Source organism: Gigantopelta aegis, unplaced genomic scaffold (genome assembly GCF_016097555.1).
Source record: "Gigantopelta aegis isolate Gae_Host unplaced genomic scaffold, Gae_host_genome scaffold72, whole genome shotgun sequence".
Taxonomy (NCBI): Eukaryota; Metazoa; Mollusca; class Gastropoda; order Neomphalida; family Peltospiridae; genus Gigantopelta; species Gigantopelta aegis.
In genome coordinates this window covers 310,259-335,708 of record NW_024537379.1, presented here as the reverse complement: position 1 = coordinate 335,708, position 25,450 = coordinate 310,259, and the positions used below count along the sequence as shown (strand labels likewise).

The 25,450-nt window shown below is 38.4% G+C and overlaps 2 protein-coding genes across 4 annotated transcripts in view; one reads left to right on the top strand and one right to left on the bottom strand.

The window, feature by feature from the left end:
- The window catches only part of LOC121367245 (F-box/LRR-repeat protein 20-like), a 37,268-nt gene extending 33,151 nt beyond the window's left edge, over positions 1–4,117 (bottom strand). Inside the window, exon 1 of one of the 2 annotated variants that reach the window (XM_041491353.1) lies at positions 3,980–4,117. In XM_041491353.1, the coding sequence (XP_041347287.1) occupies positions 3,980–4,048 (69 nt within the window). In that variant the 5' untranslated portion in view covers positions 4,049–4,117. The remainder of the gene's footprint in view (positions 1–3,979) is intronic. The other variant, XM_041491354.1, reaches the window with a different exon arrangement.
- Positions 4,118–8,966: 4,849 nt separating this feature from the next.
- The window catches only part of LOC121367242 (FYVE and coiled-coil domain-containing protein 1-like), a 56,612-nt gene continuing 40,128 nt past the window's right edge, over positions 8,967–25,450 (top strand). For both annotated transcript variants that reach the window (XM_041491351.1, XM_041491350.1), the window contains exons 1-7: positions 8,967–9,085; positions 13,412–13,548; positions 17,248–17,367; positions 19,587–19,699; positions 21,113–21,216; positions 22,622–22,765; positions 23,777–23,855. In XM_041491351.1, the coding sequence (XP_041347285.1) occupies positions 13,449–13,548; positions 17,248–17,367; positions 19,587–19,699; positions 21,113–21,216; positions 22,622–22,765; positions 23,777–23,855 (660 nt within the window). In that variant the 5' untranslated portion in view covers positions 8,967–9,085; positions 13,412–13,448. The remainder of the gene's footprint in view (positions 9,086–13,411; positions 13,549–17,247; positions 17,368–19,586; positions 19,700–21,112; positions 21,217–22,621; positions 22,766–23,776; positions 23,856–25,450) is intronic.

Here is a 25,450-nt window from a genome sequence, read left to right as displayed (position 1 = left end):
TTTTACTAAATAATAGTAATAATCAGATGTTACCTAAATAAGGAGATGAGCTTAAAAACACTAACATTTAGGTGTTGTGTGTGTGTGTGGGGGGGGGGGGGGGGGGCAGCTTATTCATATAAAATTTACAAAATTGACTTAACTGCAACATTTGACCCTTTGTGTTTTTTCACTAGCCGTCAGGTATGGCAATAATAGTTATTTACTAGCCCAACATTGACTACCACTAGCCATGGGAGTGGGGCTACCATAATCTAGAAGCCCTGCTGAGTAACTCACTCAATTGTTGCATGTTCAGGAGGGCTGAAAACCACTCCCCTGAAATGGTGCTAGGCGGGCTGACAACCACTTTTCTAAAATGGTGATATGAGACTGCAAACCACTCCCCTCAAATGGTGCTAGGAGGGCTGAAAACAACTGCCCTTAAATGGTGGTGCTAGGCGGACTGACAACCACTGCCCTGAAATGGTGCTAAGCGAGCTGAAAATGACTGCCCTGAAATGGTGTCAGGCGGGCAATCAGATGAACTTTCAAAACTATGGTTTGGTTTGTATGACGACTTCACTGATTGATTGATTAATTATCGGCTATTGGATGTCAAACATTTGGTAATTCTGACTCGTAGTCATCAGACAAAACCTGCTATATGTTTGCCTAAAACAGCAAGGGATCTTTTATATGCACTTTTCCACAGACAGGAAAGCAATACCACAGCCTTTAATTGACCAGTTGTGTTTGCACTGGTTGTAACGAGAGAAAAAACAATCAGTTGAATGGATCTGACGAAGTGGTTTGATCTTGCGATTCAAGCACCTCACCCTAGCACTCAACTGACAGAGCTAAATCCGGCCATGAAGTTTCAAATATATATGCAATAAAAATGTTGCAAGGTGATCGGTTTGTCACTCTACTGACTTTCCAGGCAAGCGTGGAGAGGAAGAGGAGCGATCAATCATCTTTCCTGGTGAAGATAGAAAGAAAGACATGTTTTATTTAACGACACACTCAACACATTTTATTTCGCCACTCTACTAACTTTCCAGACAAGCGTAGAGAGAAAGAGGAGTGATCAATCATCTTTCCTGGTGAAGGTAGAAAGAAAGAAATGTTTTATTTAACGATGCACTCAACACATTTTATTTATAGTTATATGGCGTCAAACATATGGTTAAGGACCACACAGATATTGAAAGGAAACCCACTTTCGCCACTTCATGGGCTACTCTTTTCGATTAGCAGCAAGGGATCTTTTATATGCACCATCCCACAGACAGGATAGTACATACCACGGCCTTTGATATACCAGTCATGGTGCACTGGCTGGAACGAGAAATAGCCCAATGGGCCCACCGACTGGGATCGATCCTAAACCGTCTGCTCATCGAGAGAGCGCTTTACCACAGGGCTACGTCTCACCACCTTGGTGAAGATAAGAATTATATCGGATCAATCACGAGTGCTCAGTCACGCTATCACATATATCCTGTGACAACTGAAAAACCTTGCAGTCTTTAGTGAACAATTTTGACTGACTGATTTAGTTAATTTGCAGAAATGGCTAAACTCGTCTACACAGCACACAATAAAGCTGCAGAGTTCTCATACAGGCCTCCGCAAATTGCGATAACACTAGTTCTGTTCACTCATGGAAGTCTAGTTTTGCGTAGAGCTGGGCGGTATACCGTGTATACCATTAGGTATTGGTATCGTGTCAATAACGATTTACTACACCAAGCAAATTTCACAATACTGTGACACGAGACAATCTAATTAAAATTAGCTCCACTATTTCATGTGGATCTAACAGCAGCCCGTTGGAGCTCATGTCCAGTTGACCTTTCATTCGACCAATCAAAACCTTACTTGCAAAATCATGCCAGTGATTTGAAAACATTCGGAATTATGCCAAGGTATACAAAATGATTCGGGTGAATTACGAAGTATGCCAGAAACTAATTTCAATATAAAATTTGTTTCAAAACGAAAAAACACCTTGTGATGGTATAGCCATAAAATCTGTTTATACCAGTATGCAATCCAGAGTTTATTACTGCACTTTTTCCCCTGTTTTTGAAATGTTGAAATGGACCAACAAGTTCACCTGTTGCATAAATAGTCTCGCCCAATATTTTTAGAATTTGTATGCTCCTGAATAACGCTATAAAAGGAAAAGTGTAATTGGTCAATATTTAAATTGTTATTTATAGATCAAATGTCACCTGGACCAGGGAGTCCACGCAATGCTGTTAGATCTACTAGTATATACCAGTAGAGCTAATTTTAATCAGATTGGACACGAGATGGAATGCCAAGGGAACTTTGGGGGAGGTTTGGAGGGGTATTGTTAAAAAAATTAAAATTAATATATAATAAAACTATCGCAAAATTTAGAGAGGGCCCGGGCCCCTGCCCCCCCCCCCCACCCTTTATATCTGCCCCTGCACCATATGTATGCGATTAGGACACTGCGACTGAAATCAATGATTTCTAAAACAATCGCTCGCGTCCGGTTAGGATACGCGTTCAGCTTAAATGATGACGTTTGGAAAATAACATATTTGTTATCTTCTTCTTCAGCGATCCCGGCCATGTCAGATGGGTAGTCCGGTATTGTGGACAAAGTCTGCCGTCTGCCTTAGCGACGTCGCCAGTCCCCACAGCTTCTCCCTCAGGTCCACTAAACTGGGCCAAGTTTGCTGTCACAGGGTATCAAAGGTGAGACAGGATTGGAGAATGTGGGCTGGCGTCTGTAGACCAGTGCAACACGGGCATTTATTTTTATGTATGCTTTCTTGTGTGTCCCAGAACGGAGTAAGTAGGCTCTACCTTTATGTGGGGGTGGGGTGAGTGGTGTCCAAATATTTGCAGGTTCTGAGTTAGAACAGGGCGCACAGTAAGTCAACTACTTTTCTTAATGTACAGGGCGAGTTGCTTTCCTCTGTTTAACAAATTTAAAATGGCAAGCAAATTTTTTGTCGTTGGAAGATTTCTTTTGTTAATAATGATGCAAGCACTTCAATCGGGATTTAGTGAGTACAGTATGTTATACATTTTTGGTTTGTGTGTCCATTTGTTGCACTAGTTCGGTTGAGAAACGGTTGAAACATAGTACCACAAGTTTTGAATACCAGCTATATATATATAGGGTATGTAACAATAGTTAGACGTAGAAAGAACCACACTTTCTACGTCCCTTCAGACTAGATTTGAGAGTGTTGAAAAGAAGCCCTGAGATATGCAGTAATAAACTGTAAACACAGTTGTGTAGCTTGTTGCAACTTTTCCAATGTGGGGCGGGACGTAGCCCAGTGGTAAAGCGCCCGCCAGATGTGCGGTCAGTGTGGGATCAATCCCCGTCGGTAGGCCCATTGGGCTATTTCTCGTTCTAGCCAGTGCACCACGACTGGTATATACCAAAGGCTGTGGTATGTGCTATCCTGTCTGTGGGATGGTGCATATAAAAGATCCCTTGTTGCTAATCGAAAAGAGTAGCCCATGAAGTGGCGGCAGCGGGTTTCCTCTTTCAATATCTGTGTGGTCTTTAACCATAACTCTGACGCCATATAACCATAAATAAAATGTGTTGAGTGTGTCATTAAAAAAACCCATCTCCTTTCTTTTCCAATGTACATCAAAGCATATAGCATATTTGGTTTTCTTGACAATTGAAAAATAGAAGAAACTAATTATGTGTCATTTCTTTCCAGCTTAATTTTAGTCTGATATATTTACATTTTATTTATCGGCTCCAAACTACACACAGAACCACTATATTAGAATTTAAAAAAAAAAAAAGAACAGAAAGAAGAAGAAGAGAAAGAAGAAAAGAAAGAAGAAGGGGAAAAATAAGAACAATGACAGAAAATGTCATTATGTAAAATCGATCTTGTATCGCTGCAGTGAATGTAAAGTGCAGTGGAATAACAACAAAGCGAGAACGATTGTGCGATTTGCCCGTCTCACTGGAACGATGGGTCACCTTGAGACTTACGTCTGAGCGAGTTTTCACATGATGATTGAAGTGGTTGAAATGGTTGTGACTGTTCATCGCTCTAAGCCATTAAATTCAGAGATTTTCTCTCCTGTTACTCTTCCTCTTCTCACAAAAGAAAATAATAACATCAAGACCTGTCTTTCCTAGTTTTATGTCGACAATTCTGATTGGTTGGTAGCAGTAGAGAAACGGCAATATTCGAAGGGAATTATTAACTTTATATTTAACAGTTAGGCAAAATTGTCGAAACGGTTAACATTTATGGTATATAGATTAGTTGTTTTTATATTTTTAAAAATATTTGAGCAGTCTTTGTTTGGTTTTAAATGTTATTTTAAGTTTATTTTCTTCAATAACATTAGACAGCGAACCAATCAAAACCGCTAAAACATCGCTCAAGCCCAGCTGGTCTGCTTCCACTTCCTAATGTTTTGATTTGACAATGACGTCATAATACGGGAAAGTATGCTACAGCTGATAGAACAAGCAAGCAGGTGCGCGAAATTAAATCTAAATTTGACGATTGTGACAAATGTAAACTTTACCAGAGTATTTTGTTTTAAAGAATGCATTTTTTTAAATTCAAATTATTTATTTCATATGCGATTTGTACAAAATGACATTTGATAACATATTAATAAAAATATAAAGTATATATCAGAAAATACTACATTAAATGACTGTTAGCCTATACACCATTTATTTTACATCGTTGTGTTTCAAAAACGTATTTAACGAACGAAAGTAACTTGAATACTTTTTTAAACAACGAGTGTATATAGTATTCCCTATTTCTTATACATGTATACAGGTATTCACCAAAACTTGCAGGTTTAAAATACATTTTAATTTATAAACGTCTTTTCCAAATAAACCTTATATACGGCACTTGCGTTTGTAGCCCGAGTACTCAAGTTACAAGTTTGTTTTGGTTAACAATACCACTAGAGCACATTGATTAATTAATCATCGGCTGTCGGATGTCAAACATTTGGTAATTCTAACTCGTATAGTCATCAGAGGAAACAGGCGCGGATTTAGTGGGGGGGGGCCAAGGGGCTCGCCCCCCCCCCTATTTTTGGGGTCAAGTTATTATTTTGTTTTAACTATAGCATACACTAGAGTGCACTTATTTCCCAAGAGTCTTTAAATTATATTTTGTTCATGAAAATCGTCTTAAAAGGGACATTCCTGAGTTTGCTGCAATTTTTAAGATGGTATCGACCAACAGAGACTTTTTAATGATTGTAATTACATAACAAATATATGTTTCTGCATAAAATGTTACTGACTGTATATTAAACATGTTTCTGACTGCTTTAATATATTACTGAAACAACTGTTTCGATATTTCTTCCCATTTACCGGCAGCCGCAGTCAACGGAAAACCAGCCTAATATGGGAAGGAGAGATGACCACATTAACTTTTAAAAAAAGAAGAGACCAGAGTTTATGAAATTTTGAAGATAACAAAAACAGTATGACAATACCAAAAACATACGTTAATATAGCTATTTTGTTACTCAGATGCGAGGAAATCGCGTTTCAGGCCACTTAAATTTCAAAATTTCGCGGGGGAGCATGCCCCCGGACCCCCCTAGGAATCTTGAGCGATTCGCGCCCTCGGCCCCCCCCCCCCTATTTAAAAATCCTGGATCCGCGCCTGGGAAACCCGGTAATTTTTTTCATTAGCAGCAAGTAGTTAATATGTTACCTTTTTCGAAGGTTATTAAAAACTTACCTAGGGTGCCTTCTTGCAGAAAGGGACGGGACGTAGCCCAGTGGTAAAGCTCGCTCGATGTGCTGTCGGTCTGGGATCGATCCCCGTCGGTGGGCCCATTGGGCTATTTCTTCTTCCAGTCAGTGCACCAGACTGGTATATCAAAGGCCGTGGTATGTACTACCCTGTCTGTAGGACAGTGCATATAAAAGATACCATGCTGCTAATCGAAAATTGGCGGGGGTTTGGGGGTGTCGTAATTTAAAGGCAACACCCTCATGACGTCATAATTTGACCTTGAAAATTATCCAATCTAAACCGTCTTTATTTTATTTTATAGGGGAAACTACCAGCTTCATTTTGGTGTGTAAAATGCTATGATATATTATTCATATCTCGCCAAGATATGTAAAATTTAATTTCCCCTACCCCTAAATTTTTGTCACTTTTTACCATGTTAATTTTGTACATAAGGTCACATTTCTCACTTTTTTCCATGAATTGAATGTGCCTCCTGAATTTTTTTATGATGGCCCAGATGGTCCCCTCACCAAATATGGAGGGTTATTTAGGGGACCTTTCAGGCATGCAAAAAGTTCCCAGCTCCAGGAGTAATATGCACTGCGTTCATGGCCATACCAACTTTTAATTGCTTCCGACGCTACTAAATGTATGTAGGTTTATAAATCATTACGGGTTCACTTTCCTATACTATAATGAGTGGTAATTAATGTAAAATTTGTTTTGTTTAACATCACTACAGCACATTGATGTATCAGTCATCGGCTATTGAATGTCAAACATTTGGTACGCTCCCCACCCTCACCCACAAATTACCAATGGTCCACAATTCTATCAAATTTAGATACGGTTACGCAAACCTTTTTTTCTCTCTTTTTTTTTTTTTTTTTTTTATCGAATCTTAGCCATTATTTGTCTCATCGCGAGGAATTCGCACCCATTAAAATCCTGCGTACATATATGATATGTTATTTCCAACTGACATACATGTAGGCCTACATGTATATCGTTCAAGATAAATTAATGTGTAAAACTATGTAAGCTTGGCGCTGAAGACGGATAACACTTTCTGGTAAAATCATTTAACAGTTCACAAAATAGAGCTGGTCTCAAGTGGGACATTACGAGTGTTTAACTGTGGTCAATCAAAACATCGAAAAATCTGAGAATATCCATTCATACCACTCGTAGATTTATATGAGTTATTAACTGATTTGGCCTATACCGGCCTCGGTGGTGTCGTGCTTATGCCATTGGACATAAGGCTGGTAGGTACAAGGTTCGCAGCCCGGTGTAATAGCTCAAAATAGGCTAGCCTACTTTAACCCCGGGTATAGTTTGGCGGGGGGGGGGGGGGGGGGGGGGAGGGGGTATATTTTGAGGTACTGGCTCCCACCCAGAGCGAGTTTTAACGACTCAGTGGTTATGTGTAAGACCACTACATCCTGTTCTCTCTCACTAACATCTAACCACTAACAACTAACCCACTGTTCTGGACAGATAGCCCAGATAGCTGAGGTGTGTGACCAGGACAGCGTGCTTGAACCGTAAATGGATATAAGCACGAAAAGACTTTTAATGAGAAGGACAACTAGCTTGTACCACGCTCCTAATCGATAATGCATGACGTGATAATTAACAGGGCCGTAACTAAGGGGGGAGGGGGCGGAAAAAATATAAAAACTTAAAGGAAAATTATCTTCTTAACCGTTTAAGGAGTTTAAGACTATTAACTACTCAGTTGCCCCCCCCCCCCCCCGAAAAAACAAACAAAAAACAATCCTAGTTATTGCCCTGATTAAGCAAGTTTGGTTCAGTGAAAGATGGGTTTAAAAGGATTGCGCTTAAATACTGATTTATTGCACACTTTTGTCAGTAGGAAAATAATCTAAGCGTGGTGCAAACTGAAACTTATTTATATACAATGCTTTTTATTTCTCGCAAAACTATACGATTTCATATTACGTACATATTACAATCTACAAACTATAAATACTATTAAAGGCACATTTAATTTGTTATTAGTGCATGCAGTTCATGAGGACATTTTACAAATGAATTATTGAAAGAGAAGATTCGTATTATTATGCATCGCATACTAATATGTAACGATTAGTCATGCTATACATCATCAGCATATTGAATGTTACACAGGTCTGTCTTTCCTTATCAAACAGATTTTACAACAGAACCACTTAATTTACTATTCTTTGTTGAAACAAAAAAATCCACCTCTGTGTGTGCGCACACGCGCGTGTTCATGTTGGCGTTACAATAGATAATCTTGTTAGTTATATTATTTTGTCTTGAGTTGAACATTCAATAATAAAAAATAAATCGACCAACGATTGATGTTATATGTTTTCTGGGCATAAAGTTATGTGCATGAACAAATAATATTTTGTGGTACAACCCCCCCCCCCCCCCCAAAAAAAAAGAAGAAAACCCACCCCAAAAAACCCCGCTAAAGTGAATATTAACAAAGCCATCTTATATAAAGATCGGTATTTCAGTGTATGTGTTCTGTGTGTGTGGGGGGGGGGGGGAGAGGGGGGGCATGTACGATCTCTAGTGTGGGATATATTATGATATATATCCGACGTTCTAATTTCAGTCTTGGTTAAACTAAAATGTACTCTTATGGTCTCTGAAAAAGGCGCGTGTGTACGTGGAGGAGGGTCGGAGAGCATGTCTTGACACCCCCCTCCCCCATAAACGTCGCTCGCCACAGTCTAGCCCTTCCCTGTATAAATTCCCACACTCACGCAGGTCTGTGGAAACAGCAAATTAATTGTAGTAATTTTAATTGCACGACTGTCTAGCTTAGTCGGTAGAGCGCTCGCCTGAGGTGCTTTGATAGTTGGATCGAACCTCATCTGTGAGCCCATTCAATCTCTAATTGTTTTCATTTCCCGTCCCGATCAGTGCCGCACGACTGGTATATCAAAGGTCGTGGTTTGCACCTTACTCAGCTTGAAGTTACTGTCTGTTGAAAACTGTATATAAAAGACCCCTTGTGGCTGATGAAAAATGTCTGAACTACCAAATGTAACCGATGATTAATTAATCAGTGTGTTTGGTGGAGTCTTCAAACAAAACAAACTTAATTTAACCTTTTTGACACGGCTGTCCGTACTTTCACTTCTGTTCGCCTTTTAGCAGCTACTTTTCATTTTTTTTTTTTTTTTTGTCGGTTAAAGGGAGATAAATATGGACTTTGTGTCAACTGCAAATGGTCAAGTTTATGTTGTGGAAATTGATACCTCTACAATAGTTAAATGTATGCTGGGCTAGTAATGATCAAGGGGCGGTCAAAGGGGTGTGTCTAATATTGGAAATTATTTTAAAAGGTAATTTAAATAAAATCATCGGCATGATTGGCGTTAATCTAGGCTTAGACGGCTTGACTTCGATCATGTCTGATGTCATAATTTCGTAAGTTTATTTCCTGACGACATATTTTGAGGCTTATGCCGTTTGTACGCTCTTAGTTATGTTGCGAATGTCATCCATTGATCGTTTTATGCAAGGATGGTTAATTATGATAAGTCTTGACATATGTCTGTCAATATTTATCTTGGTTTTTTGACATTTCGTACCAAAGTCACTTCGTACGATCCATTTCGTACCATAGACTAGTTTATAGTGATTTCGTACCATAGTCCTTTCGTACCTTAGTGCTTTGGTCATTTCGTACCTACTTTTTACCATCTCTTACCATAGTGTTTGGTCATTTTATACCATATAGTGGTTTCATAGTCAGTATCTTATTTTTGTCATGGTATGCCACTCGTAACAAAACACAGCTAAAGCTACAGTTAAAACACTTTTGAAATCACTAGCGTTGAGGTGTCAGTCATCAGCGACGTGCACCAATCTGGAACAGATTTTTAACAGGCGGCCGACGCTGATTTTCCTGTCATTATAAAGTGCCCAATTTTCAAAGAGCACCTTTTGTGTGACTCTGGCACCCTTCCTCTGCAGTTTCTTGAGTTTTCCCTCTGACACAAGACTGTTCTGCAGGGGTAGTAATTTTACTATCTATCAGTCAACTAAGTTGCACAATAAATGATTGAGGTACTAAATGACTTTGGTATGAAATGACCAAGGTACGAAATGACCAAACAGACATGGTATGAAATAACCATGGTACGAAATGACTATGGTATGAAATGACCAAATAACTATGGTACGAAATGACCAGGGTACGAAATGGTAAAATTGGGTATGAAATGACTATGGTACGAATTGACTGGTTACCTTTATCTTGATCAAGTTAATGAACTATAGTCCTTCCCACTCCCAGCCTCCATGAACATAGTGTGGAAAGACATCTGAACGTTCCAGCATGCATGCTAATACTATCACTAACCCTAACCCTAAATCTAAGCCTGAATGAACTGAATGCTGGAACGTTTGGAAGTCTTGCTCATAGTGCAGGACGCACATTAAGTCAATACCAGTGCATAAAATTTGATACAAACAATTTTGTCGTCGTCTGTCGGTTATGCAAATCCATTATCAAAATAAATGACGGATTGTTCGTGCAAAAGCTGTAAATTAATGCAATTGTTCTCGGAAAATCTAAGCAAACATGTGTTGGCTAATAGTCCAGGAACATTAAGTTTTAACCTGGAAGTAAGTAGTACCGAGCTGATTTTTTTTTTAGGATAGATGCAGAACATCATCGGTAATAACATATCAAAAGTCGCCAAATTTCTGAGGTGTGCTAACTTTACTACATACATAAAGATATAATTGTCGTCATGTAATCGGTTTACACATGTAACCCATTTTCGTTATTTACCTCAGTGAGTTCATCCTAACTGGTATCATGCACACATTTTTGACATCTGTGGTCTGATTTTAAAAATAAAGAATAACAAGCTGGAGACAGCAAATAATATTAATGTTTTGGAAAACTGCATGCTGTGGGAAATGATCCCAGACCTAGATGTATGTCACATGTGCTTGATGGTAATGTTGTAACCAGCTTTTTCTCCATCGTTCAACGTGTCCAGCTATTTCCTTCACAACTATACCATATCTACAGGCAGTATAAAATACTGCCTACGTTAGCATGCCACCAACATATTTACAATTTACGGAAGTTTACTTAAATTCTCAAACTCCTGAAGTCACCATATTCGGTGTTTGAAGCACATCACAGAACTTTTATAGGTAGTTTCTCAGAATATTATATCAGGGCTCGAAACTGGCCAAAATATATGGTGGCCCAACAAATAATAATGGATGTTGGCAAATTATGGTAAGAGAACCACGAGCAAGATTTTAATGTGGAATACAAATATTGATAGTGGCTCATATGTTATAGCTCTAAAGAATATCGCCCACATAATAATATTATTATTTGGGTGACTAACATTATTTTTTTGATATTTAAGTAGCCCAAATGGGACATTGGTTGCATTTGGTGACCTGGCTACAAGCCGTTTCGAGCCATGTTTTATATATTATATATATCAATGCAATTTAATGACACCGATGAAAACAAAATATATTAAAAAAGTTATAGACAGGTGTCAGGAAAATCTCTCTCACCACTATTGCAATCCAATCGGATTAAGTCGGCTGATTACGGTTTCTCTGTGGAGTTCGACACTTGTATATACGCTTCTTTCGGACTGAATCTGATCCATTCAGAATGGCATTCTAGCGACTGTACCTAGTGTTAGACAAAAGGACCACTAATATTAACTTTATCACTGTCAGAACATGCCAATACATAGCCTCATCTGGCTCATGCGTTAGATTGGTTTTGTTTAATTACCATTTTGCCTGTCACATAAGCTATGCATGTACCATATATATTACGAACATGCACTGTGGTGCACAAGATCTCGTACGTGATACTGTACGTTGTGGGAAAATTGGGTTCTTGTTACTATAAATAGCATTTTACTAAATTACTAATTTCCAACAAATTGAAAATGATGTTAAATAATTTTTGTTAAATTATATCGGTTTTAAAATGTTTGCCAAATATCATTTACAGATCAATATTATATTTATAATTGGTTAAATATTTAAAAAAAAAAAAAAAAAATCTTTGCCAAAAGAGGTCAATAAAGCTTTTTGACATGGGTCGATTTTTGTGGGTCAACGGTTTATTGCACTATTTTGGTTGAGAAACGGTTGAAACATGATGCCACAAGTTTTGTATTCCAGCTATATTTAGTGTAATGTAACCATTTTCGGATGTAGAAGGAACCACATTTTCTAGGTCCGTTTGGACTACCATGAACATTGTTTTTTTTGTAAATAATTTCAGTTAAATTGATGTAGAAAGAAAAGTCAGTGTTTTGGAAAAAGCAAAAAAAATATATATTTTTTTTTAAAATTTTAAAAGTGCAACTTAAAAAAACAATGGTGATCAAAAGTAAATAATTTGTGGTACTAGTAAAAATTCACTAACCCTACTTTAAGTTAATACAATTTTACTAAATACATGTAATAGTAATAATCAGGTATGTCACCTAAAGAGGGAAATGGAGTTTAAAAACACTAACATTGGGGGTTGGGGTGGGGTCGGGATATTCATATTTACAAAATAGACTTAATTACTGCAGCATTTTACCAAAAGATATTTCACTATCCGTTGGGCTTGACTATAGTAGTTATTTACAAGCCCATCATTGAATATCACTAGCCATGGGAGTGGGGCTACCATAATCTAGAAGCCCTAGCTGGTTTTAAAAATATTTATGGCTAATTCGCTCCTGACAAAATTCACTGGGTGGCATTAAAGTTTGTCAGTTTCAACTCGGTTGGCTGGTTAATTATATATTATTGTAACATTTATTGCATGAATGTGAAAATATATTAAAAAAACCTGAATCATAGATGTTTTTCTTAAAAACATTTTTTAACTACACCACCAGAGCACATCAATTTATTAATTATCACCTATTGGATGTTAAACATTTGATAATTGTGGCACAGTGCTCAGAGGAAACCTGCTACATTTTTTCCTTTAGTGTACATGTATCTAATGGTAATTTTTATCTCTGTGTTGTACATGTATATGTTTTACAGATAGTAATTATTTTCTTCTACTGGATCTTTCTAAATGTAAGCATGAAAACATTTTCCTCCAATATGCAGTGCAGGGCATATGTGTCACAGTGACAAAGTTATCTTTAATGAGATGAAAGTTTTCTGGATTTTACTGGAATTCTGGAACTTTAATTATTTTGTCCAAAATGTTCCATTTTTCTCCATCAAAATTTATAATTCACCTGATACTTTGCATACATTGTGAATATAGTCACCAATATTAATGTCTTGATGGTTGTTTCTGTGTAACCCACTATCATCTCTGTATACACACATGTACATGTATGTATATATATATATATATATATATATATATATATATATATATATGTATACATTTTGTGTATATATATATATATAACATGTTAACTACACAATTTATTTAATTTCACAGTTTATTATCTATGCATGTATACATATACCTGTATGACATGTTAAATACACAGTTTATTAAATACAGTTTATCATCTCTATACATGTATGACAGGTATTAAATACACAATTTATTATCTCTGTATACATATATGCCAGGTTAAATACACAGTTTAAAAACTTTATTGTGTCTGTGATGTGCAGTATTGTTTGTTACTCTCCTTCAGGACTAACAGCCCCCCATGAGGAGTGTTGATAAGAACCATGTCGGTGCCGTTTGTTCCAGTGAGTCCGTCTGCTGGCACCCAGGAACCAACAATGGTTTCCTCTCCTCAGCAACACAAAATTCTACACGACATTCAAGGTTAGGTTTTACATAATGCTATACATGTTGTACTTCTGTTTATATTACATACCTAGTCCATTTTATAATAATTAATAGTGATATTTAAATACATTTTCAAACCTTGTTATAAATTTATCTTGTGTTACACATATGTGCTATCTGCATAGACTGGAACTTTGTAAATGGGGAATTCCCTTTTTATTTTTACTGAGTTAATTAGCACCTTTTTGTTGCTGATGTCATGTATGAGTTACAGAGTATATGTCACATCATAGTGTTTTCCCTAGCTTGTTTTAGCATGGTGCAGCACCATGCCTCAATAGTCTAGCACCATCTTGCCTTAATCAGCACCATGCTGCCCTGAAATTAAACAAGCCTTTTTCAGTAATTAATTCTAAAATTGCCTTTATAAAACACCCAAAAAGGTGTTATTAATTAATAAAATATGTCTTTTATATCTTTTGCCATTCATTTATTAAAGCAAGCACATAAATTACATTCATGTTTATTTCAATTAATTTTTGTGTATTTTTAATGAAAAACAAGTGCCCCGAAAATGGTGGAAATGCTCCAAAAGTGTTTGGTCTGCCATGCCTTGCCAAATTTCTAGGGAAATCACTACATCATATTTGAAACCTATTACACAAGATTGCCACAGAGTATGATTCTTAACATTAAGTAAATCCATAAAAGAAGGATTGATTAGCAGATTTAAGAAAGTGTAGTTATGAAATTAAATTTAAATTTTTTTTTGTAAAAAATAAAAAAAGGTATGTAATAAATACAGAACTTCACGTACATTGTTTTCGCTTCCTATTTATTGCACAAGTTTATTTTGCGCAAGTACATATGCAATCTTGTGGTCTAAAATACTGCTCAGTATCTGTATTGATATTGTATATCAGTACCGAATACTGTACTGATACCAAGGTATATCGCCCCAAAATACCGATACTGATACCAAACCTGATTAATTGATCAATGTGCTCTAGTGGTGTTGTTAAACAAACCAAACTTTTGATCAATGTACATTTATATACTTGTTGAATATGTATACATGTATGTGCATAGGAATTAATATTCATGATTAAATTGTTTTTTTTGTTTTTTTTGTATGTCACTTTAATAAGTGTATGCAGTGTAAAATACTTAATGACATGAGCTTTGAACTGCATTATTAAAACTGTTTCATAGGAATGCAGGGCTTGAAACACTGATGACCAATTGTCATAGTTGCCATATGAATTGCAGTTGATCAGGGGCTTCACCGATGGCAGTTTTTTGCTGATAACATAAAAATAATTGCCATCGGTGGAAGGGAATAATTTCAATTTTTATATTTATTGCAAACATTTCCGATGTAAAATTGCCGTCGGTGAGCATTTTGTCTGTGGCAAAAACATTTCAGAATTGCTGTAAGTAACAAATTCTTTAGTTCGAGTCCTAGGAATATTTGTTTAACAATACCACTAGAGCACATTCCAAACTGCAGCTGTCTGGTGTCTAACACATGGCTATTTTAACACATGGTCTTGATAGTGAGAGAAAGGAAAGGAAAGGAATGTTTGTTTAACAATACCACTAGAGCACATTCCAAACTGCAGCTGTCTGGTGTCTAACACATGGTTATTTTAACACATGGTCTTGATATTGAGAGAAAGGAAAGGAATGTTTTTATGAAGACACCTTAGCACATTTCAAACTACGGCTATTTGGTGTCTAACACATGGTTATTTTAACACATGGTCTTGATAGTGAGAGAAAGGAAAGGAATGTTTTTATGAAGACACCTTAGCACATTTCAAACTACAGCTGTTCGGTGCCTAACACATGGTTATTTTAACACATGGTCTTGATAGTGAGAGAAAGGAAAGGAATGTTTTTATGAAGACACCTTAGCACATTTCAAACTACAGCTGTTCGGTGCCTAACACATGGTTATTTTAACACATGGTCTTGATAGTGAGAGAAAGGAAAGGAATGTTTTTATGAAGACACCTTAGCACATTTCAAACTACAGCTGTTCGGTGCCTAACACATGGTTATTTTAACACATGGTCTTGATAGTGAGAGAAAGAAAAGGAATATTTTTATGAAGACACCTCAGCACATTTCAAACTACGGCTGTTCGGTGCCTAATACATGGCTATTTTAACACATGGTCTTGATAGTGAGAGAAAGAAAAGGAATATTTTTATGAAGACACCTCAGCACATTTCAAACTACGGCTGTTTGGTGCCTAACACATGGCTATTTTAACACATGGTCTTGATAGTGAGAGAAAGAAAAGGAATATTTTTATGAAGACACCTCAGCACATTTCAAACTACGGCTGTTTGGTGCCTAACACATGGCTATTTTAACACATGGTCTTGATAGTGAGAGAAAGAAAAGGAATATTTTTATGAAGACACCTCAGCACATTTCAAACTACGGCTGTTTGGTGCCTAACACATGGCTATTTTAACACATGGTCTTGATAGTGAGAGAAAGAAAAGGAATATGTTTATGAAGACACCTCAGCACATTTCAAACTACGGCTGTTCGGTGCCTAACATACCTCAGCACATTTCAAACTACGGCTGTTCAGTGCCTAACATACCTCAGCACATTTCAAACTACGGCTGTTCGGTGCCTAACATACCTCAGCACATTTCAAACTACGGCTGTTCGGTGCCTAACATACCTCAGCACATTTCAAACTACGGCTGTTCGGTGCCTAACATACCTCAGCACATTTCAAACTACGGCTGTTCGGTGCCTAACATACCTCAGCACATTTCAAACTACGGCTGTTTGGTGCCTAACACATGGCTATTTTAACACATGGTCTTGATAGTGAGAGAAAGGAAAGGAATGTTTTTATGAAGGCACCTCAGCACATTTCAGACTACGGCTATTTGGTGCCTAACATACCTCAGCACATTTCAAACTACAGCAGTTTGGTGCCTAACATACATGTAGATGTATGTATTTTTACTGCTGTGCTCACACTGTAACAAATTTTTGTGAGTCAATTTTCAGATCTACGACATAACGTAGATTGTGTTTCCTTAAATTTTTTCAAAAGGTGGTTCATTTAAAGAACATTTTATTAGCCAAAGACTAAATGCTGTAGCCACTTTGTGTAAAAATAGCAATTGGCTAATTTGGCACTGGACAAGGTAAGTCTTGTTACTGTGTAATACACACTCACATGTAGGTGGTTGTTAGTTTAATTCCTGCGTTGTGTTTTCAGTAATACACACCACACACACACGCACACACACTCACGCACACACACTCACATACAAGTGGTTATTATTTTCATTCCTGCATTGTGTTTTCAGTAATACGCACACACACACATGCAAGTGGTTATTATTTTAATTCCTGCGTTGCTTTTTCAGTAACACACACACACACACACACACACACGTGCAAGCGGTTATTATTTTAATTGCTGTGTTGTGTTTTTAGTAATACACAGACACACACACACACACAGACACACACACACACACACATGCAGGCGGTTATTATTTTGATTGCTGCGTTGTGTTTTCAGAATGTATTAAACATACAGGCGGTTGTTATTTTAATTCCTGCGTTGTGTTTTCAGAATGTATTAAACATGCAGGCAGTTATTATTTATTTTAATTTGTGCGTTGTGTTTTCAGAATGTATTAAACATGCAGGCAGTTATTATTTATTTTAATTTGTGCGTTGTGTTTTCAGAATGTATTAAACAGTTACGTGAAGAATTCTCTGAGCACCGAGTTCCGATCAACGATGACAACCAAGTGCTGCATCGATTTTGTGCCAAGCTCGAGTACCTGCTTCAAACACACATGAAGGGTATGCCATGTTTGTCTCAATCTGTCTGCCTTTTATTGTGGTGGAATCGGTGGTGTCGTGGTTAGGCCATCGGTCTACATGCTGGTAGGTACTGGGTTCGGATCCCAGTCGAGGCATGGGATTTTTAATCCAGATACCGACTCCAAACCCTGAGTGAGTGCTCCGCAAGGCTCAATGGGTAGGTGTATCCATAACTGGTTCAACAAAGGCCATGGTTTGTGCTATCCTGCCTGTAGGAAGCGCAAATAAAAGATCCCTTGCTGCTAATCGGAAAGAGTAGTCCATGTAGTGGCGACAGCGGGTTTCCTCTCAAAATCTGTGTAGTCCTTAACCATATGTCTGACGCCATATAACCGTAAATAAAATGTGTTGAGTGCATCGTTAAATAAAACATTTCTTTCTTTCTCTCAATCTGTCTGCCTTTTATTTTGGTGGGGTCTGTGTCTGTGTCTCTGTGTCTCTCTCACTCTGTCTGCCTTTTATTGTGGTGGGATCTGTGTCTGTCTCTGTGTATCTCTCACTCTGTCTGCCTTTTATTGTGGAGGGATCTGTGTCTGTCTCTGTCTCTCTCACTCTGTCTGCCTTTTATTGTGGTGGGATCTGTGTCTGTCTCTGTCTCCCTCAATCTGTCTGCCTTTTATTGTGGTGGGATCTGTGTCTGTCTCTGTCTCTCTCACTCTGTCTGCCTTTTATTGTGGTGGGATCTGTGTCTGTCTCTGTCTCCCTCAATCTGTCTGCCTTTTATTGTGGTGGGATCTGTGTCTGTCTCTGTCTCTCTCACTCTGTCTGCCTTTTATTGTGGTGGGATCTGTGTCTGTCTCTGTCTCCCTCAATCTGTCTGCCTTTTATTGTGGTGGGATCTGTGTCTGTCTCTGTCTCTCTCACTCTGTCTGCCTTTTATTGTGGTGGGATCTGTGTCTGTCTCTGTCTCTCTCACTCTGTCTGCCTTTTATTGTGGTGGGATCTGTGTCTGTCTCTGTCTCTCTCACTCTGTCTGCCTTTTATTGTGGTGGGATCTGTGTCTCTGTGTCTCTCTCACTCTGTCTGCCTTTTATTGTGGTGGGATCTGTGTCTCTGTGTCTCTCTCACTCTGTCTGCCTTTTATTGTGGTGGGATCTGTGTCTGTCTCTGTCTCTCTCACTCTGTCTGCCTTTTATTTTGGTGGGATCTGTGTCTGTCTCTGTCTCTCTCACTCTGTCTGCCTTTTATTGTGGTGGGATCTGTGTCTGTCTCTGTGTCTCTCTCAATCTGTCTGCCTTTTATTGTGGTGGGATCTGTGTCTCTCTCACTCTGTGTCTCTCTCACTCTGTCTGCCTTTTATTGTGATGGAAAATTAAACATATGAACAAACACTGTAAGAACATAATGATAATATTTTTAAATAAAACATTTTTGTTTGTTTTAAAAGTAATGTTAGCATTAGCCCGCTGTTGGGACGGGACATACCCCAGTGGTGAAGCAATCACCTGATGCGTGGTCAGTCTAGGATCGATCTCCGTCGGTGGGCCAATTGGGCTAAATAATCATTCTTGTTCCAGCCAGTGCATCACGATTGGTATATCAAAGGCAGTGGTATGTACTATCCTGTCTGTGGGATGGTGCATATAAAAGATCCCTTGCTACTAATGGAAAAATTATGCGGGTGTCCTCTCTAAGATATACGTCAAAATTACCAAATGGTTGACTTCCAATAGCTGATGATCAGTGTATCTGTGTGCTCTAGTGGTGTCGTTAAACAAAACAAGCTTTAACTTTAGCCCGCTGTCCCCTAGTCATGAAAATGTTGATAATTTTTAACATCCGTTTTGTACAGTGAACTTAATTTCTATGATACTAATTACTTTCATTAATTATGTGAACCTGTGTATTACATTTTTAGAGAAGTATTCTGGGAAGAGACATAGCCCAGTGATAAGGCGCCTGCTTGATGCGTGGTCGGTCTGGGATCGATCCCTGTCGGTGGGCCCATTGGGCTATTTCTTGTTCCAACCAGTGCACCATGACTGGCATATCAAAGGCCATGGTATGTACTACCCTATCTGGGATGGTGCATATAAAAGATCCCTTGCTGCTAATCGAAAAGAGTAGCCTATGAAGTGGCGACAGCGGGTTTCCTCTCTCAGTATCTGTGTGATCCATAACCATAGTCTGACGCCATATAACTGTAAATAAAATGTGTTGAGTGCGTCGTTAAATAAAAATATTTCCTTTCCTTTCAGAGAAGTATTCTATGCTCGGCCGTAAGAAGGACTACTGGGACTATATTGTGGAGAGTCTGAGCAAAACAAAAGGTCTCACCGATGGAATCAAATACGTCAAGTCACTTGGCGAGGTGAGCCGTGTATATATAGGGAATAACCGGTTACTGCCTTAAGATATCGGCTTTATCCTGTGATCCTGACATTTGGAAAGGTGAGCTGTGTATATATAGAGAGTAACCGGTTACTGCCTTAAGGGTGTATACTACCAAATCAAATCCCATAGACGACAATAGTAACATATGTGTCTAAAACTCCTACCTGCAACGTATCAATCGACATAAACGCCACGGATATAAATACTACCACCCCTCACCCTTAAAGTGAATCACAAAAAAGTGGGTGTCAAGCTGCTCATTTCTGAGATAACGGGTTGCGTCTATGACTACCCTAGTTCCGCACAAAATTTGAGTACTTTTTTTGTTACAGGTACCCCATACATGTTCCAAGCACAAGGCTACTTGACACAGTGGTACTAGATGAAATAAAATTGCATACATTTTTAGCCCAGATGAAACTAATTTTTTTTACAACCAACACACTCACATTTACTTCTCTATCAAAAGTTGGGTGCACCTCGAACTTTGACCCAGCCAGAAGTTATTTGGTTTAGTACTACCTTAAGATATCGGCTTTATCCTGTGAAGGTTAGAATGGTGAATGCTGCGAGGCAACATTTGCCATTCGACCTGAGGATAAAGCCGCTATCTTAACCTGCTGGCGAGATACCTCGATATACTGTATACATGCAGTGCATTCCCCAATTCTGTTTTGCACACGACACTCACTGGAATCGATTTATTAAACAGAAGACAACTCGGCTTCCTGTGTCTTTATATTTAGATTTTCACTGTAAAATGCCTTGGAATTTCTAGTTGAAAAAGTGGTTTTCAGCAAGTATTTTCGCTTGACAACAATGGCGGCACGTCACGGTCATTTTCAGGGATCGATAGCTGATTGTGACAGCTAATATGATAATAAATTTGATCGTATTACCAACAACGAAAATCACAAAATAATGGGATATGAATTGTAGTTAATTTTGAAAAAAACATTCTGGTCAAAGAAATAACAGACAATGCTTATAATTAAATTTGAATCATACAGGCTAATAATAATACTAAAACTTCATACTTTATTTTCAATTATTTTTGGTCCATAAACAATAACGCTCAATAAGATAACTTGCCCATATAAAATGATGTCAAAAGATACGATGTTCCCTGACGACGTAATTTTTACGTTCATCAAAAAATTTACAAACTCCCATTGCTACGTCTGGACCAATGGGATGATGATATGTTGTAATGAATGTAAGGGAAATTTAATTATTATTTTTAACAAAACTTTATTTTATTATTATTATTTTTTAAATCAGTAATTTTGTATTTCTAAAAATATGTATAGTTTTGTGTGAATTACATAAAGCATTCATTGAATGTATGAACTGTTATTAATTTTAGTTTTGTAAATGACGTTCTGTTTAGCACAAGACATCTCTTGGAAAAGGCCGCGCGTTCCTGAGGTTTTCTCTCGTACACCACCGACTTCCCGACAGCATACAGCAGTGTGCCATGAACCCACGCATCAGGTACATGTACATGTAGTGTGTTTTCAGAGTTTGTGTAACCATGGCAACCATGTATATAAATACTTAGTCGTATGATGCAGATCGTTTCCAGAGTTTGTGTAACCATGGCAACCATGTATATAAATACTTAGTCGTATGATGCAGATTTTCCCCCACAGTTCGTGTAACCATGGCAACCATGTATATAAATACTGAGTTGTATGATGCAGATTTTTTCCCAGTTTGTGTAACCATGGCAACCATGTATATAAATATTTGTCGCATGATGCAGATTTTTCCACAGTTCATGTAACCATGGCAACCATGTATATATATACTTAGTCGTATGTCATGCAGATTTTTTCACAGTTTGTGTAACAATAGCAACCATATAATACACAACGTTCATATGATGCAGATATTTTCAGTTTGTGTAACCATAGAAACCATATACAGAACTTTTATGAATTCGATTTTTCTTAGCGATCATGTACATGTATATACATTCAGGCCTTAGCCTCAACTTTTTTCAGTGGCAGCCCGTTGGGCTACCAGGTTATAAAATTTGGTAGCCCTCAATCAGTAAAAATTGGTTGCCCCATTATTTTAATACATTAAAAAAAAGAAGAGAAAAGAAAGCAAAATTGTTTAGGTGTTTTTTTTAGGTGTTTAAGCATCTTGTTGATTGTGAAGTAACTGGATGTAAAAAAAAATTAAAATCTAATAGCCCAGCGGACTACTGAGTTTAAACATCATGGGCCCGTTACACAAAGCAATCTTAGCACTAAGATCATCATAAGTTCATAACTACCGTATGCATTTACGGTGATATTAGTGCTACAATCACTTCGTGGAATAGGGCCCTGGAGCCTAATTCACAAAGCTCTTTTAGGCTCTGCTAGACAACAAAGCATCCCCTTTGCAAGTCTTTTAGCAGGGAACTTTTAGCGAGACTTTAGTTAATTAGGCCCCAGGCTGGTAGCCCAAGCAACAGATGGATATATCCAAAAAAACCTGGGCTACCGCTAAGGTCGAGCCCTGACATATATGGGTCGCTCTGACAATGGTATCATAAAGTGTAGGGGCAGGACGAGCGAGGTGGCCACCACTGCATGGTTATATATGGAACTGTGGCTTGGATTACAGGTTCAGATTCATCACAGAGATCAACATCTGGTCATGAATGAAGTAGATTTTACTCAATTAATGTAACCATAGCAACCATATACATCAGTTGTATGAGGTAGATTTTTCAGAGTTAGTGTTACAATACTGTTGCGCCTTAAATCTGTATATCAGTGTTTTATTAATTCTTGTAACCATAGCACCCAGTTCAGCATTGTGATCAATCCATGGATAAGGTAGATGGTGTAACCATAGCAACCTAATCCGGTTTGATTTTCATTTTAATAATTTGTGTTTTCAGCGAATGGTATCATCCACAGGGTATCTGGTTCGAGAATAATAAGATAGCCGATCTGATTGGCTGTCTGTATGACCTCAATGATGTGAACTTTGACCTCTCTCCTAAAGGATATGATCTGGACAATTCTTGGCCTTCCTTTGCAAAGTAAGATATAAAGTTCAAGCATGCTCTTCTTGGGCATACAGCTCATCTGTCTGGACTAGGGCTAGGTGTAGGCAAGCAAAACATGTTGCCAAATTATCTATTGAACTTCAAAAAGTGCAGAAACCCGGTTATTTTCTAACAAAATATCAATTACCACATTAAATAATTTCGCCAATAATAAAATTTGCATGTTTTTTTTGACAAATTATATTATCTATTGAACTTCAAAACGTGCAGAAACCCGGGTTATTTTCTAACAAAATATCAATTACCACATTAAATAATTTCGCCAGTAATAAAATTTTCTTGGTTTTTTGTTTAATTTTGACAAATTATATTATCTATTGAACTTCAAAACGTGCAGAAACCCGGTTATTTTCTAACAAAATATCAATTACTACATTAAATAATTTCGCAAATAATAAAATTTGCATGTTTTTTTTGTGTTTTTTTGACAAATTATATTATCTATTGAACTTCAAAACGTGCAGAAACCGTTATTTTCTAACAAATTATCAATTACCACATTAAATAATTTCGCCAATAATAAACTTTGATGTTTTTTTTTTGAATTTTGAATAATTATATTATCTATTGAACTTTAAAAAGTGCAGAAACATCAGTTTTTTTCTAACAAAATATTCAATGTGGTAATTGATATTTCGTTAAAAATAAAATTTTCTGCACGTTTTGAAGTTCAATAGATAATATAAAGTTGGATTGTCAGGGCTATCCCTGTTTGCGGGAATATAAAAAAAAGTCAGTGAAAACTGATGTTGCTATGTCACAGTGGGTTAGTCCGGATGGAATATTTCTATACTTCCCCTGTGTGTATTGTCAGTGACGTCAACAGTAGAAATTACCTCACATTTTATCAGTGAAAGTGTTTCTTTTGTTGAGTCGGTGAACATTTGTTTTGTTGTGTCATTGAATGTGTTGTTTGTTTTGTTGTGTCAGTGAATGTGTTATTTGTTTTGCTTGAGTTAGTGAATGTGTTATTTTGTTTTATAGAAATCAGTCAGGAAACTTCAACTGGAATCCACCAAGTCGCCGGTCTAGCATCGGCAGCCTGGCCAGTCTACAAACAATGGTATAACAGAACATACATTGTATGTGTTAGGAACCGTTCACATCTCAAACACTCTTCCCACCCGCGTTCAGGGTGCATCTATGTTAGGAACTGTTCACACCTCAAACACACTTCCCATCCGCTTTCAGGGTGCTTCTGTGTTAGGAATCGTTCACACCTCCTCGAACACACTTCCCACCCACATTCAGGGTGCTTCTTTGTTAGAAATCATTCACACCTCGAACACACTTCCCACCCGCGTTCAGGGTGCATCTGTGTTAGGAACCATTCACACCTCCTCGAACACACTTCCCACCCGCATTCAGGCTGCATCTGTGATAGGAACCGTTCACACCTCCTCGAACACACTTCCCACCCGCGTTCAGAGTGCATCTGTGTTAGGAACCGTTCACACCTCAAACACACTTCCCACCTGCGTTCAGGTTGCATCTGTGTTAGGAACCGTTCATACCTCCTCAAACACACTTCCCACCCGCGTTCAGGCTGCCTCTATGATAGGAACTATTAACATCTCGAACACACTTCCCATCCGCGTTCAGGGCGCTTCTGTGTTAGGAATTGTTCACACCTCCTCGAACACACTTCCCACCCGCATTCAGGGTGCTTCTTTGTTAGAAATCGTTCACACCTCAAACACACTTCCCACCCGCGTTCAGGGTGCATCTGTGTTAGGAACCATTCACACCTTGAACACACTTCCCACCCGCGTTCAGGTTGCCTCTGTGATAGGAACTATTAACATCTCGAACACACTTCCCATCCGCGTTCAGGGCGCTTCTGTGTTAGGAATTGTTCACACCTCCTCGAACACACTTCCCACCCGCATTCAGGGTGCTTCTTTGTTAGAAATCGTTCACACCTCGAACACACTTCCCACCCGCGTTCAGGGTGCATCTGTGTTAGGAACCATTCACACCTCCTCGAACACACTTCCCACCCGCGTTCAGGCTGCATCTGTGATAGGAACCATTCACACCTCCTCGAACACACTTCCCACCCGCGTTCAGAGTGCATCTGTGTTAGGAACCGTTCACACCTCCAACACACTTCCCACCCGCGTTCCGGCTGCATCTGTGTTAGGAACCGTTCATACCTCCTCAAACACACTTCCCACCCGCATTCAGAGTGCATCTGTGTTAGGAACCGTTCACACCTCAAACACACTTCCCACCCGCGTTCAAGCTGCATCTGTGTTAGGAACCATTCATACCTCCTCAAACACACTTCCCACCCACGTTTAGGCTGCCTCTGTGATAGGAACCGTTCGTACCTCCTCAAACACACTTCCCACCCGCGTTCAGGCTGCCTCTGTGATAGGAACTGTTAACATCTCGAATACACTTCCCACCTGCGTTCAGTCTGCATGTGCTATAGGAATTGTTCACACATCCTCGAACACACTTCCCACCCACATTCAGGCTGCATCTGTGATAGGAACCGTTCACACCTCCTCAAACACTTCCCACCCGTGTTCAGGGTGCATCTGTGATAGGAACCGTTCACATCTTGAACACACTTCCCACCCGCGTTCAGGCTGCATCTGTCATAGGAATTGTTCGGACTGAGATATTATCATGCATTGGTTTAACGTACAG